The 16,578-nt window shown below is 42.8% G+C and overlaps 1 protein-coding gene across 4 annotated transcripts in view; it reads left to right on the top strand.

Moving 5' to 3' along the window:
- Positions 1-882: 882 nt before the first annotated feature.
- The window catches only part of RFX4 (regulatory factor X4), a 143,459-nt gene continuing 127,763 nt past the window's right edge, over positions 883-16,578 (top strand). For 3 of the 4 annotated variants that reach the window (XM_042993088.1, XM_042993089.1, XM_042993091.1), the window contains exons 1-2: positions 883-967; positions 7,941-8,027. In XM_042993088.1, coding sequence (XP_042849022.1) covers positions 898-967; positions 7,941-8,027 — 157 coding nt within the window. In that variant the 5' untranslated portion in view covers positions 883-897. The remainder of the gene's footprint in view (positions 968-7,940; positions 8,028-16,578) is intronic. The other variant, XM_042993090.1, reaches the window with a different exon arrangement.

Raw genomic sequence — 16,578 nt, forward strand, 5'->3', positions numbered from 1 at the left:
CTCTTGGGAATTACATGTCTATTATTTAACAGCTGACTCTCACACTAAACTCTAACCTTCCCTGTGACAGACGCTGTCTGGTTTGCTGCTATGCCCCTGTTGTGTAGCACAGTGCCTGGCGCATGGTACTCCACAAATAGTCGAGAAAGCGGTAGTGAGTGGGATGAATGAATGTGCATCCCCTAGTAGGCTGCGCTTTCCGAGCCAGTGCGGTTCAGGCCACTTGCTTCTTAGCACATTTGGGGTAAGTGTGCAGTTCTTACTATGTCCGGCAAGTGCCTACACACTTTTGGCCCTTCCTACCTCTGCCTCCCATTTCCTGCTGCTCTCACTCATCCTCACGCTCTCCCACATACTGGTTTTCAAGCCCCTTCCTTCTCAGACCTCTGCCCTTGCTCCAACATCACCTCCTCCAGCAGGCCCTCAGCGTCCCGCTACCTAAGACAGCACCCCCATCTCCCATTCAGTAGCTTCATTTTCCTCCTGACACTCATGGTGCCCTGGAGGCACCTTATTTGTTTTTGTCCCATCTCCACCACAGAATACAAGCTCCCTGAGAGCAGGGACCTTGTCTGCGATGTCTGTCACTAGAACCTCAGAGCCTGGCAAATGGTTGGTGCTAAAGCAGTATTTGGTGAACGAGGGAAGGAAGGAATGAAGGGGCAGGGTGGGATGGCCCCCTGGAGGCAGGGCAGGGGCCCCTTCCTGGAACCCAGTGGCCCCTGGGGCAGGGCCTGTGGTGTTGCCATGGCAACCCACTGACCTGAGGCCCACCCCCCACCCCCTGGAGAGGCCACACAGCTGCCCACTTCCTGGGCCCAGACTTTCCACGTGTTCCTGTGTGTCACCACTGTGGGGAGCCCAGGACAGAGGGAAAACGGGGCTGAGAGACAGAGAATGATGAAGAGGAAATCACACCCTGGTGCCTGGGGAGACAGGAGCGGGCCTTGTTGGCATGGTTCCACTGGTAATGGCCAGGGCCCCGGGGCGGGGGGGGGGGGGGGGGAAGGCAGGGGAAGGGAGGGGGGACTAGGGGGCGTGCTGGTACCTCTAGGACCTGGGGCCTGGTCCTCCCTTGGCAGCTGCTAGTGAGTGTGACGTGTCAACTTTTTGATGTAGCATTTCTAAAGCTGTGAGTTCCTAAAATAGGCCCCAGCACAGTGCCCTGAAAGACTGTTGATACAAAGAATATGAATAACGCCTTCTATTAAAACCTGGTGACACTTTCTAAGTCAGGCGGCATTTTCTTCAGGTATTGCATAAGTCAAGAACTCCCTGTTCCCATCTAGTTCCTCAGAAACAAAGCTCGTCGTGTTCACTCCCCCACTGCTTCAAAATGACGGCTGGCTCCCAGCTGCCTGCTGGCTTCTTGGCCTGGTGGGCAAGGCCTTGGCAGTCTGCTCCTCACAGACTCTCCCACCTGCCCCCTGCCCCTCCTCCTCCGGTCACCAGTCAGTGGACTCGTCCCCTGTCCCAGAACCCACTTTGGGCTTTTGACCATGACGTGGCCCTCCTGCCCTCTTTGGTCTGGCAGGTGCCTAATCCTTTAAGGACCAGCTGAAATGCCACCTCCTACGTGAAGGCCAAGATGGAAGCTCCCTTCTCTGTGATTCCGTTGCACCTTATTAGAGTAAGAGACCTGCCCCTGGTTACTGCTGGCTCCTCGAGGCAGTGTGTCCCAGTGAGAGCAAACCAGCCTCAGAGGCAGACAGACCTGACCCAGCTCGGCCACCACCTCACTGGCTGGCTTTACCCAGCTTCTCTGAGTCTCTGTTTCCTCCTCAGGGATCGGAATTTGTCCAGTCTCTGCTTCAGGGTTGCCGTGAGGAGTAGAGAGGAGGCATGTGAAGCAGGGGGACTGATGTGGGAGAAATGCCCGACATAAATGCTGGACATTGCATTACTGTCTGTCCTCATCACTCGGTGTGAGCTCCTGGTGGACGGAGACCATGCTTTCCTCACCTTTCCGTGGCCCACAAAGCCAACCATGTGAAGTGCTTCACCTGTAGTATTTCAGTTAATCTTTGGAAACTTGGAAGGTAGGGCTTTTTGGAAAGCTCAGGAATCATTCCGATGTTACATAGCTAGGAAGCGGCAAGGCTGGGATTTGAAATCCAGTTGTCGTAACTGTGAACTCCACACTCTTCCCAGCCTGCTTCTGTCCTCTCTTTCATCTGGTACTGTTTCCCCCTTGGTCACTCCATCAACCACAGGCCTTCTTGCCGTCCCTTGTCCCATGATTGTGGGTCACCCATGATCTCCCCTCAGGGACTCGGCCTCTGTGGTCCCCTCCCTGTGAGCCTCCCTCACTGTACTCAGTCTGTGCTCAAATGCTGCTGCTTCTCAGAGGCCTTCCTGGGATGAGGGTGCTTTCCTTCCTCCTGTTCTCTCATCCTACTTTACTTCGTCACAACCCATCACCACCAGCTGTGAGCCTGACACTGTGCCAGGCTCTGGGGGACTAAGCATGGAAAAGATAGACATGGTTGTTAGAACTTATATTTTTAAGGTAGGGAAAATAAAGAATAAAACAAGAATACATAAACAAGATATTCTCAGGTCCAGAGACCTTGGTCCACCAGCAATATCTTGCTGTGATATATTGGCTCCCTGTTAAAATGTATTTGTCATCTTCTGTTACAACTTTACATGAAGGCACTTGATAATTATTTGCAAAATGAATGAATGGGTGGATGGATAGCCTAAGCTAGAGTGACTTGTCTGTGTCCAGTATGAATTAGCAAGTCGAATAAGCATAGGCCTTGAGATTGAAGACCTGGGTTTGAATTCTGACTTTGATCCCTCTGACTGTGTGTGACCTCAGCCAAACCACTGTCCTGGTCTGGACTCCAGTTTCCTGATGTGTAAGGTGGGGTGAATTTCTGTCTCATGAGGTGGACTGTGAAGTTCAGATCGGTTTCTCATGTCCGTGCACTCTGTAAACTTCAAAGATTACCTGGCTTTGGACTACCATCTTGCTCAGTTTCTCCTGCCAGACCAATGTTGCTCTGAGCCTGGGGCGTGCTGGGTCCCTGATGCAGATACTTCGTAGTTGTTCTTTGCCACTGCAAAGGGAACCAAACCTTCTATGAAATCCAATTTAAAGTGGGGAGTCATGAAGATCTGCCTTTAAGGAGTGCGGGGTAAACTCCTTGGAAAGTGAAAATCCACAAGTCCTGATTGGCATCCTCCTTCCTGCCCGTGATCCCAGATGAGTCAGATGTAGTGATGCTTCTCAGCCCAGGATCCGACACTCACAGCCGTCAGTACATCCTGTTGGGAACTTAGAACAAGTTTGGTTCTTACTAAAACATCAGATGATTTTTGTGGATCAAGAAAGAGGCAGTTGGGAGCAGGGAGATTAGCCAAGTGTGAACGGAGCTCTCCTCCTGTGTCCCAGGACCCAGTGCCCGTACAGCAGTGTGATCACAGTCTGCCTTGGGTTAGCACCTCTGCTTCAAGCCTCAGTTTTCATGTCTATAAACAGAGATATTAATACATACCACATACTGTTGTTCTGAGATCCCTTTAATTTCAACCACGTATGTGAAAATGCCTTGCAGAAGACCTGGCATACAGTAGGAACTTAATGTTATTTTTCAAAAAAAAAAAGCAAGGCGTCCAATGACACATATTATTGGGCAGTATCTACAGGGACAGTCACAGTGCCAGCCTCTGGGTACAAGGTGGGCAGAAAGGCCAGGGTCCTTGAACTCATGAGTTTGGGGAGTAGCACCCGCCTCGCTTTCTAGATGGCAGCTGCAGGGCAGAAGCCAGTCTTCATGTCTGTTTCACTCACAGCTTTTTATTGTAGCTTTTTCTATCTAGAAGGCACAACACAGACATTGGTTGAAAATTGCTTTCTGTATTTGGAAGATCACCTTTGATGTGTTGTACTATTTCATGCCTTATGTGGTAGGAAAAAAAATTAGGAAATTCTATAGATATGTGGATGTGTCTGCTTATAAGCTGTGCATTCTTTGATGTCATGTGTGTCAATAATGTAACATTTATTGAGACCATCCTATAGGAAAAACTTCATACCAGGTGAAGTGAGAGTCAAAAGCAATAGAGTAACATGGACTTCATTCTTAAGATATTTAGGACCTAAACAGAAGGGCCTGTTATGTATAACAAAGGCTGGCAAAGAAATCTGTGAATGAATTTAGCAAAAATTGTAATATGTAAGTAGGACGTTAGCAGAAGTTCGAACGCAAGGCAGACTGTGATCAGTGATACAGTATTGGCACCGGGTGCTAGAGCCCGTGTGGAATGTAGGAGCGGGGAGCTCAGCCCACACTGGGAGAGAGCATACTGGTTATGGACTAAGTCTGAATGCCGATCTGCCTCTTACTAGCTGGGTGACTTTGGACAAGTCACCTAATGTCACTGAACCTTAATTTTCTTAATACCACCTACCTCAAGGTTGTTATGAGGATTAAGTATGATGGTATACATGCATAATGCTTAGCCCATAAAGACCCAAGGTATGGCAGCCTTTATTATTATTTTTAAATCACATAATCTACAAATAAATTAGTTAGATGAACAATGCACCTTATTAAAAATTCAATATACCTGTCATTCTGGTTGAGTAACTCTTGATCTTTGCAAGACCAAAATACACTGTTAGTAGTTTTAAAGTATATACATTTTACTTCGTATTACTTCTTTTTACCTAAAAAGAAGCCTTCCAGTCATATGGAGCAGCCTGACTTAGGGGACATGAGTTAGAGATGCTGCTGCTGAGAGCCCCATTTGGGAAGAGGACAAAGGTCAAAGAGCACCTGTGGATCCAAGGCCTGTGGCCTGTTTAGACGTCTCACTTTCATGTGTGCAGTCTGGAATGTAAGACCTTTGAATGCTCTGAAAACTCCACATGTCCAGAGCAGCAGAGGTGATGGTTCTGCCATATTATCTTTGGCACTGCTCAGACCATGGTCTGGACCCTCAGAGTTCATCCTGGATGGCACATGTTCAAATAGATATTGATTAACTAGAAGACAGCCAGATGCAGGTGAACTGGATGGCAAAGATGTGGGAACAATTCCTTCTGAGCAAGAGCCAAAACAAGTGAGGTACTTTGACCAGAAAAATGGAGCCATGGTGGCTATCTGCTCACATCTGCCATGTGCAGGACAGACCACACTTACTCTGTGTTGCCCCGGGGAGAAGGACAGGGTAGCAGAGTGGCTACAGGCACAAGTGACGATGTCAGACCTGAGAAGGAGCAGGGGGTGGAGGAAAGGGTTATTTGGTGACATTTATTCTGTTTCTTTCCTGGTGCTTCCGGCACTCTCTCTCTTCTCATAACCCTGCTCTCATCTCTCTCCAGTGTTGGGCAACATGGGGGAGAGGCACATCATCTGGAAAGTTCTTCCTCGACTTGGGCTCTTGTGGGCTGGTGTTGCACTGTCTTGGCCCTTGGTGTTCAGAGCCAGCTCCCCTCCGGAATGTTACCATGAGTTCTTCAGAGACTGTCACACCAACCACTGGGGGTTCTCACCTGCAGGAATAGGCCCTTCCGAGGACTCCAAATTGAACAGGCCTCATCTGGTGCAGGCAAATGGGTGAGAGGGAGAGTGTTTCTCTTAGTTCCCTGTGTCTGCTGAAAAGAGTGTGTGTGTGTATTTGTGTGTGCATGTGTGCATGTGCGAGCGTGTGCATGCCCACACGCATATGAGAGTAACTAGATGTGAATATCTCACTAGGAAGACCAGGGCTGGTCCAGAACAATAGCAATTGCTTTTGGTGGTGTGGTTTGGCGGAGGAAGGGGCTGCAGATTTCAGTAGCTGCCATCCAAAAGCAGCCATGGCTGTTGCCAAGGAAATTGTGCCAGAACTCCAAGGGATTAGAAGATCCGAGTGGAGATATTCTGGAGACTCCTGTAAAGAATTCTGGAGATTTGTATCCAGATGCATCTTTGGAGGCGACGTGATGACGAACACCCCACCTTGCGCCGTCCCGGCTTTGAAAACATCACAAGCCATTTGTTTCTACGTTGCGCGGCTGATGTCTGGAAGGGGCGGTGTTTTCATGTTTTGAATTTCTCTGTTGCTCAGTGTTTCCTCAGAAATACCAGATTTCCATTTCCTCTGAACAAGCTGGCTCCTGTTCCTCCCCTTGGATATTTCCCCTTACTTATTTACCATTTAGGGAGCAGCTTTTAAAAGAGCAGTTTGTTGGGATATAAAACAAAAAACCCAACATGTCTCCCTGCGTCCCCCCCCACCCCCACCCCATAGCTCACTCGTCAGCATCAGCATGGCTTCTTTTGAGAATATGTTTCCCAAGGTGTTAACTAATGATCTTGGCCTTGGCCTTTTGAGCTACGTGGAGTCACATTACTTAATCTAAACTTCAGTTGCTTTCTAGGAAAAAAATGGGAGTGAAAATCTTTTCTTCTGGAAGTTGTTGCCCGACTTCAACAGGATAACATATGTAAAGGGCCTGGCATATTAGAACAGGTGTTCAGTAAATGCCAGCTCCTATATTATAAAGCCGGCAATGGGAGACTGCACTGTTCAGAAGCACATGGCCATAGGTCTAGTCAGCTCTGCTCTAACACCGCATATGCATTCCTAAAGCTCCTAACTGAGCTTGGTGCCCTGCAAAACTGCACAATAAAAACCACAGGGTTGATTAGAAAAATAAACTAGGGGCATAAGACTCAAAACCTTTGTGAGTGACACATTTAAAAAATTGGAATGTAATGAAGACGATAGCACAGTTTTGCACATGTTAATGGTTAAGAGGTACACAAATACAATGAATATGACACTTCACCTTGGAAAAGCCCTGAAAGCCTTGAAAGCCCCCAAAGCCCTGCTTTTGGAAGCAGATGTCAGAAAGGCTGCAGCTTGTGAGTTACTATGAAGTGATAAAACATGGGTTATCCAGGCAGGTGTGGCTCATAACACGTGTGGTGACCTAAAGTAACTGGTAGATGGCCGAGGTGTGAGCACGTGTGGATTCTGCATATTCCTGTGGGCTTCAGTGCAGCTATGTGTGGTTTTCTGCATTCCCCTGATGCTTCTTAGGCAAGAAATTGAGCATAAGCAAACGCGACGTTTGCTCTCTGCTCAAATCATTTCCCAATGTATTACTTGCACTGGAACACATTCTTATTTTCAAAACAAGCATTCTAGCAGAACTGACTGTACTTAGCTGATGTTGAATGCATGCATGCATGCATGCATGTAGCTGGTCCAGACAATGGAATAAGCATTACGCCACAGTGTGGAAAGTACTTTTGTAGACTTTGGAATTGGATTAAAAGAACATAGTCTTTTGAATTTTAAAAGTCCTACGTATCTATTGTAGAGTTTTTAATATGTCCTCCCGCAGTGGCTTTTCGGCCTGTGCTTGGAAGTGCCCCTTCGGGGGTCCCCGGGCAAAGGGTAGTGAGCTATAAGGTTCCCTGCCCTCTTTCTCCACTTTAACCAGAGCCCTCAGGGTTTTATCTGCTTTCCTTTTTGTTTTTGTTTAAATAAAGGGTTCTGCTGCTAACTTACCATCTGCAAACCACCACCAGTGATTTAGTTGACCAAACTTTGTTTTACAAACAACTTCTCAGGAACGTATCTTCTTTGCAAAGACAGATAATTCTCAGTTGGTACTGTTGGGCTGTGAATACTCCAGAAGTAGTAGAATCTGACCAGGAGATACTCAAGTGAGCTTCAATCACCATTTTGTCTCCAACTACTCAGCAAAGGCTCATCAGCAATGGTGGCTGCTGTGGGGCTTCATTGAAAGTCAAATTCCAGTCGGGGCCAGTCTCAGATGAAGGCTGATGGGCAATTGAATCTAATGTGTTTATGATGTTCTTGTCTCTTCACAAACACCAACGGCATTTCTGCAATTCTGTGATTTTCTTTCCTCTTTCTCTCTTTCTTTCTGTTTTTGTTTCTTTTTTTGTTTTTTGTTTTTTTTTTTTTAGAGAGCTGGATTGAAAGATGTCTCAATGAAAGTGAAAACAAACGTTATTCCAGCCACACATCTCTGGGGAATGTTTCTAATGATGAAAGTAAGTGCTTGAAACTCATTCTTCCACAATGTCCTAGACATGGCCAGTGTCCTCGTGGGAGGGATAGTGCTTCTTAAAATGCTAGGCTGGGGCATGTCACCTGGAACAAGAGACTCTGAAGCCATTTATGGAATACGTTAGGCCCTCCCTGGTATGTTCTGTGGTGGGGAGTGTAATGGAGTCAGGTAGCCACAGAAATGGGGACACAGCAGACACTTGCTGTTTACATGTTCATATTGTCTAAGTCCTCAGAGAGACCCGATTACAGTGATGCCCCATTTGGGCAAACGTGGACCCTGGATGGGAAATGGGAAAGGCCATTCTCGGTGTCAGTGTAGATGTGGTATTAAAGTAGGGTGTCATGGCACCGTTGTTTCAGAGTCATGAATGTCCTTGCTCTTTGAAAGTACAGATTTTTCCGGGGTCTTGGACTAGAGAATTGGAGTTAATGGGCAGATATAAACTGCTGTGTTTACACCTTTCCTTGGGTTATGTTAGATTGGGTCTTCTGGGTGCCTCCTATTAAGAGAGAAGACTAAGTGGGACTTGTATTTGCTCCCTAAACACTAAAAAAGGGGACAGCTCATTGTAAATGTAATTCCCAGAAGGGACAGGTGTCCTTCTCCCTTGGCTGGTAACGTGCATCTCCTTAGTGCAGGTTTCTCAAAGCATGGCCAGGGACCACCTGCTCCATAAGCCCCAATGGTGCTTGCTAGATACTCTGAACAGCCTTCTTCTGGAGTCCCTTCCGATATTAGCATTCTGTCATCACGATTTTGCTTCATTTTATAAAGCTGAGATAAATTGAACATAAAATACATAAATCTTATGCGAATGGTCTGATGAATATCCTTTTGCCCCCATTTTGTCTCTACCTATGTAACCATCAGCCAGAAAAGAGATAGAACATTTATAGCACCCTGGGAAGTTCCTTCATGTTTCATTCCTATGAATAAGTACTGTCCTGAATTTTATCACTATGGTTTGCTTTTGCCTGTTTCTGAAACATTATATAAATGGACTTACAGAGTCTGCATTCTTTTGTCTGTGGCTCTTTTCACTCAATGTCTGTGTCATGTAGCCATGCTGGTGTATGTAGTACTTTTTCATTGTCATATAGTATTCCATTGTATGCATATACCACGGTTTACACATCCATTTAAATGTTGATGGTATTTAAATTGTCTCTTTTTTTTATTCTTAACATCTCTGAGCATTCTTTGTTTTACTGTGCTAATATATGTGTAACGTAAAATTGACCATTTTAACCATTTTAAATGTACACTCGGTGGCATTAAGTACATTCACCTTGTGCAGCCATTGCTGCCATCCATCTCCAAAACCTTTTTCATCTTCCCAAACTGAAGCTTTAACAATAACTCCCCATTCCTTCTCCCTCTAGTCCCTGGCAATTACTATTCTACTTTCTGACTCTATGAATTTGACTATATAAAATAGAGGGACGCCTGGGTGGCTCAGTCAGGTAAGCGTCCAACTTTGGCTCATGATCTCACTGTTCCTGAGTTTGAGTCCCGCGTTAGGCTCTGTGCTCACAGCTCAGAGCCTGGAACCTGCTTCAGATTCTGTCTCCCTCTCTTTCTGCCCCTACCTTGCCTGCAGTCTCTCTATCTCTCAAAAAGAAATAAACATTTAAAAAAATTAAAAAATAGAATCACATAGTATTTGTTTTTATGTAACTGGCTTATTTCACTTATTTCAGGCTTCATCCATACTGCAGCATGTATCAGGAATTTCCTTCCTTTTAAAGGCTGGATAACATTCCATTTTATGTATATTCCCCGTTTGGTTTATCCATTCATCCATTGATAGACATTTGGGTTGTTTCCACTTTTTGGCTATTGCAAATGATACTGCTATGAACATGGATGTACAAATGTCTGTTCAAGTTCCTGCTTTCTGTCTTTTGAGTATATACCCAGGAGTGGAATTGCTGGACATATGGTAATTCTATTTTTAATATCTTGAGTTATCACCATACTGCTTTCCCCAGCAGCTGCACCATTTTGTATTACCGTTAGAAATGCATAAACATTCCAGTGTTTCCACATTCTTGCCAATACTTGTGATTTTCTGTGTTTTTTTTAAATAATCATCCTAATGCGTGCAAAATGGCATCTCATGATTTTGATTTGTATTTTATTTCCCTAGTGATTAGTGATGTTGAGCATCTTTTCATTTACTTATTAATCATTTATATATTGTCTTTGGAGAAATGTCTGTTCAGTCTTTTATCCATTTTTTATTTGAATTGTTTTTTTCTTGTTACTGAATTGTTGGAGTTCTTTATATATTTTTCATATTAACCCCTTATCAGATATGTGATTTACAAATATTTTCTTCCATTCCATGGGTTGCCTTTTACTCTGTTACCTGTATAACATTGATGCACAAAAGTTTTTAATTTTGATGTAGCCTAGCTTATCCAGTTTTCTTTTGTTGTCTGTACTGTTGGTGTCAGACCCAAGAAATCATTGCCAAATCCAACACCAGGAAGGTTTTCCTGTATGAGAGTTGTATAGTTTTATCTCTTATGTTTAGGTCTTTGATCTTCTTTGAGTTAATTTTTTATATGGCATAAGGTAAGAGTCCAAATTCTTTTTTTTTTTTTTTTTTTGCATGTGGATATCTAGTTTTCCCACCACCATTTGTTGAAAACTGTTCTTCATTAAGTGGTCTTGACATCTTTGCTAAAAATCATTTAACCATGCATGTGAGGGTCTATTCCTAGTCTCTCTATTCTATTCTATTCTATTCTATTCTATTCTATTCTATTCGTCTGTATGCCTATCTTTATGCCAACACCACACTATTTTGAAACTGTAGCTTTGTATTAAGTTGCGTGTGTGTGTGTGTGTGTGTATGTGTGTGTATGTGTGTGTGATCTTCTTGCCTAATTGCTCTGACTAGGTCTTCCAGGACTGTGTTAAATAAAAGTGGCAAAAGTGAGCATCTTTGTTTGTTCCTGATCCTTAGAGGAAAAGTTTTCAGGCTTTCACCATTGAGTATGATGTTTACCATGAATTAATTGTTCATATAGGCTTTTAGTGTGTTGAAATAGCTTTCTTCTATTCCTATTATTGTTGAGTGTTTTTATCACGATAGGGTGTTAAATTCTGCCAAATGCTTGTTTTGCATCCATTGAGATGATCGTGTGGCTATCCTGTTAGTACAGTGTACTCGACTGATTGATTTTTCTATGTTGAACCATCCTTGCATTCTAGGAAGAAAAAACTGCAGCTCGTCATGGTGTACAATGCTTTAACACACTGTCGAATTCTGTTTGCTAGTATTTTGTTGAGGGTTTTTGCATTAATATTCATGAGGGCTGTGGATCCAAAGTTTTCTTTTCTTGTAGTGTCTTTGCCTGGCCTTGGTATGAGGGTAATGCAGGCCTCATAGAATGAGTTTGGAAGTGTTCCCTCCTCTTCCATTTTTTGGGAGAGCTTGAGAAGGACTGATAAACATTCTTGCAGATATCCTCTTTTGTGATCTGCCTGTTCACATCGTTTGCCTGTTGGTTTCTTTTTAAGTTGTGCTGTTTGTCTTTTCCTTAATGATTTGTAAGAGTTGTTTTTATATTCTTAGTAGGAGATGTTTGTCAAAAGTATTGCAAACATCTCTCAGTTTGTAGTCTGCCTTTCTTTCTCTTAGTGGTATCTTTTGGTGAACAGAAGTTCTTTGTTCGAATAACATCCAGTTTGTCAGTGTCTTTCTTTCGTTGTTAGTGCTTTTTGTTTTGTGTTAAGAAATCTTTGCCTACCTCTGGGTCATTAAGATATTTTTCATGTTATCAATTTTTAATAAAATTGATCTTTTCAAAGATCCAACTTTTAGCCTTGTTGTTTTTCTCAACTGACATCTTTTTTCTATTTCTTTTATTTCTGCTTCTCTCCTGTATATTGTTTTTCTTCCTTCTATTTTCTTTGAGTTTAATGTTTTGTCTTTTTCTAGCTTTTGAGACAGACTCTTAGATCATTGATTTCAACCTTTTCTGAGATAGGCACTTAAAGTTACAAATTTTCCTCTAAGCACTGCTTAAGTGCATCCCATAATTTTTCATACTTCCATTATCATTCATTTAAACTCATGTTCTCATATTTATTGTGATTTCTTCTTTTTACTCTTGGTTTATTTAGAAATCTATTGCTTAATTTTCCAAACATTGGCTGTTTCCTAGTTATCTTTCTGTTATTGGTTTCTGTTGTAATTCCACTGTGGTCAGAGAACATATTCTGCCCAATTTCAATATTTGAAATTGTCAAGACTTGCTTTTTGTCCTGACAGATGGTTTATTTTGGCAAATGTCCATGTATACTCATAAAGAATGTGTATTCAAGATATGGATGAAGTCAGATCAAGTTGTTAATGGTATATCTTTTTTTAATCTTCCTATTTCCAACCTTTATGAATTCAATATTAAGGTTTTTAATATGTGTTTTAAAAAATCCCATATGATAATCTATATCTAAATTGGAATATTTAGATCATTTAATGTAACGCACTTAAGTTAAATTACACTTTTGGGCTTAAATCAACAAACGTAGTATTTAATTTTGACTTGTCCCATCTGTCTTTATTTTTTTGTGCCTTTTTTGAGAGGGATGGTGCAGTTTAAAATTTTTTCTTTGATGTTTTCCTCTGCTGACTTTCCGATGACATAGTCTTTACTAGTGGCTATCTTTGGGGTTACGACATGCACCCCTCCTCTCACGTCTGCCTCACGTCACTCCTTCTCCAGTTTCAAGCCCAGTGCACAAACACACACACACTTGAACCCCATTTACCTCTCTCCCGCCCTCTGTACTGTTGCCTTAATGTATTTTACTTCTACGTTTTAAGCCCCATAAGACATTGCTATTGTTGTTTTAAATAGTCAATATTTATTTTTATTTATTCACATATTGACCCTTTCCAGGGCTCTCGATTCCTATCAGAAAGTCTGTGCTTCCACCGGGGATCATTTTTACTTCAAGCCAAAAAAACTCCTTTCATATTTTGGGTAGTGCAGTATAGTGTAGTATAGAGCATGAAAAATATCTTTATTTCACCTGTGTTTTTAAACATTTTTTTAAAATGTTTATTCATTTTTGAGAGACAGAGAGAGACAGAGTGTGAGTGGGAGAGGGGCAAAGAGAGGGGCAGACACAGAATGTGAAGCAGGCTTCAGGTTCTGAGCTGTCAGCTCAGAGCCCAATGCAGGGCTCAAACCCACGAACCATGAGATCAGGACCTGAGCCAAAGTCAGACGCTTAATTGACTGAGCCACCCAGGCACCCCTTCACCTGTGTTTTGTTAAGTTTATGTATTTATTTTGAGAGAGAGCAAGCAAGAGAGAGCAGGGGAGGGGCAGAGAGAGAGGGAGAAAGAGAATCCCAAGCAGAATCTCCACTGTGTGTGGAGCCTAACATTGGGCTCAGGCCTACAACAGTGAGATCATGACCTGAGCCAAAACCATTAACTTACTCAGCCACCCAGCTGCCCCTCACCTGTATTTTTAAAGGACATTTTTGCTGGATATAGAATTCTAGGTTGGGAAGTGGGTTTTTTGTTGTTGTTTTTTTAACCCCCTTTCACTACTTTAAAGTTGTCATTTGATGGTCTTCTGGCTTCCAAAAATTAGTCATCAGACTTATTTTTACCCCTTTAAATACAATATGTCTTTTTGTCTCTGGCTGCCTTTAAGATTTTTTTTTTTTTTTTTTTTTTTTTTTTTTTTGCTCTTTAGTTTCCAGCACTTTGACTACAAGGTGCAGATACGGTTTTCTTATATTTTTTCTTCTTGGGGTTCACTGAACTTCTTGAACCTGTGAATTGTTGTTCGTAAAATTGGTAAAATTCTTGGCTGCTGTCTGTTCAAATATTTTTTCTGCCCCATTCTCTCTTACCTTCTTCTGGGACTCCAGTTAGATGAATACTAAACCTTTTGGCAGTACCTCATACATTTCTTATGCTCTGCTCTGATTTGTCCATTTTTAACTCTTTGTACCTCGGTTTGGTATTTGCTGTTGAGTTCCCTTTCAGTTCTCAAATCTCATTTTCTGTTCTGTCCCACCTGGTGGTAAGCCTATCCAAGTGACCTTAATTTAAGATAGTGTATTCTTTTTTTCTATGGTAGATGTCCTTTTGATTCTTTTTCTTTTTTTTTCCCCAAATCTCAGTTGATATTTTCCTTTTTTTATCTGTTGTATCCATCATTTCTTCTATCGTGACCATTTTTTCCTCTCTCCTTAGCCATATTAACCATTGTTATTTTAAAGTTTCTGTCTGATAACTCTGATTTTTGAGTCATCTCTGTATTAACTTCTATGATTGGGATTTTTCTATGGATTTCAAGTTTTTGGTCCTGTTTTTCAGGATGCCTTATAGTTTTTGATTTGATGTTGGACATCATGGATGCAAAGATGGAGAGGCTTTGGGTGAATTACATTAACTTACCCCGAAGGGTGTTAAATTTTGTTGTACCAGGCAGGTAGAACACCAGCAGGTCTCCTCAATCCTGTCAAGCTTTGGTTAAGTCTGGTATGTTTTAGTCTTGTCTGTGCTACTAAGATGTGGTCTCTACTCCTAGCTCAGAGCCTTTCTGGGTCATAGCTAAAATCTCTGGGTGTTTACCAAGTTACTTCTACCTGACCTAGCTTGAATTTCAATCTCTGACTCTCCCGCTAATCAGTGATCAGTTCTTCAGTCTCTAAGCTGATGTCTTCTCAGTTTTTTGGTTTCTCACTGTATGAGTGAGTGGGCTAAAAATTTGAGGGGAATTTGAATGCAAGTGTGTGTGTTTCCTCCTCTGTGCGTCTTCTCTCTGGAACATTGTTGCTTAGATCTGAGCCTTTGTCATCCCCAGCTCTGACTCGAGCCTAACAGACCACACTCCTTGCTTGGGTTCTGTTTCCTGGTGCAGCAGTTGAGAAGCATCCCCAGGGAAACCCAGTGTGAATGTGGAGGGCACATCCTGTGTTTCCTTTCTCTCAAAGCCTATGGCTCCTCTAGTCCTGTCTGCATTGATTGCTCTCCAATGTCTTCAAACACTTGTTCTAGCTTTTACAGTTGTTTCAGTCAATGAGTGAGCTGTCTCATCATGGAGAGATTGGAAGTCTGGTTATCGTCTACTTTAGATAGGGAAATTGAGACTTAAATTGGTGAAGTGACTTTCTAAGATTACACAGCAAGTCCATGCCAGGGCTCAGTCTAGAATAGGGGCCACTTGACTCTACCTGGATAAAAGAACAAAAAAGTTACAGTTCACATGTTTTTATTTTCAAAATACAAAAATTACATTAAAAGATAGATCCCCTGGCTTTGAGGCATGTGTGTATATATTTGGAAAGTCTGAGAAAAAATATATGAGGAAGAAAAATAACCGCCTCTAATCTCACTGCCCAGAGGCAACCACTCCTGATATCTTTCTAGTCTTTCTTCCCAAGCATATATTGTTAAGCACACGTCTCTATATGTATATGCTCATAGTTTCAGGGATATATGCCTGTCATCCACTGAGCAATGACAAGTGCTCTAATTCCATTACCTCATTCACATCTCACAACAGTCTTAGGAGGTAGCTTATAATGAGCTTCATCTTGCACATTTGAAAACTAAGGCTCGAAGGAGTTAAGTAATTCGCTCCACATTACATAGCTGGTGAGTGGTAGAGCTAGGATTTGAACCCAACTCTGTACGTCTGCCTTTGAACGTTGGCCATTTTGTCTAGCACCCTTCTGCATCTCAGAAGGCAGTGCTTTGAAGACTTGGCATCAAGGATTTCATAACTTGTCCACAGGAATACCAGGACCAGAGCTAAGAGTGCTCTCAGTGGCTGATGGGTATGTCGGTACTTGTCTGTGTCTTGTCACGTCTTCTACTAGACTGGAGGCTCCTGAGAGCAGTTGTGGGGTTCACTGTTGTATCCCCAGGGCCTGGTACATAGAGGATGGCTTAGGAGGTGGTTGAAGTTATAAAAAAAAATCCACTCTGATTTACTATTTTAAGAATGCTCTGGATTGTGAGAAATCTGACCGTGGTTTAAACAATGTAGGTATTTATTATCTTCTTTAACTAAAAGATGGGAGGTAGGAGGTTTCACGGTTTATTTAATAGCTCAATATCATCCCGGACCCAGACTCTGTGTGTCTTACTATAAAATCCTCCTGAATTGTTGGCTTTTGTCCTCCTGTTAATATCTCATGGTCACCAGCTGCTTAAAAAAGAATTTTCTAAATGTTTATTTAGTTTTGAGAGAGAGAGACAGAGCAGAGCAGGGGAGGGGCAGAGAGAGAGGGAGACACAGAATCCAAAGCAGGCTCCAGGCTTCGAGCTATTAGCACAGAGCCCAATGCAGGGCTCGAGCTCAAAAACCATGAGATCATGGCCTGAGCCAAAGTTGGACACACCAAATGAGCCACCCAGATGCCCTGAGCTATTTTAGATAATAGGCAGCCAGTCCACATTCAAGACAGGTAGATGGAGAAAGAGGAGACACCAGTGAGTTTTCCTTTCATATGTCTCACTCTTGTTAGAACACAGCAGTATCTTT

The sequence above is a fragment of the Panthera tigris genome, chromosome B4, assembly GCF_018350195.1.
Source record: "Panthera tigris isolate Pti1 chromosome B4, P.tigris_Pti1_mat1.1, whole genome shotgun sequence".
Lineage (NCBI taxonomy): Eukaryota > Metazoa > Chordata > Mammalia > Carnivora > Felidae > Panthera > Panthera tigris.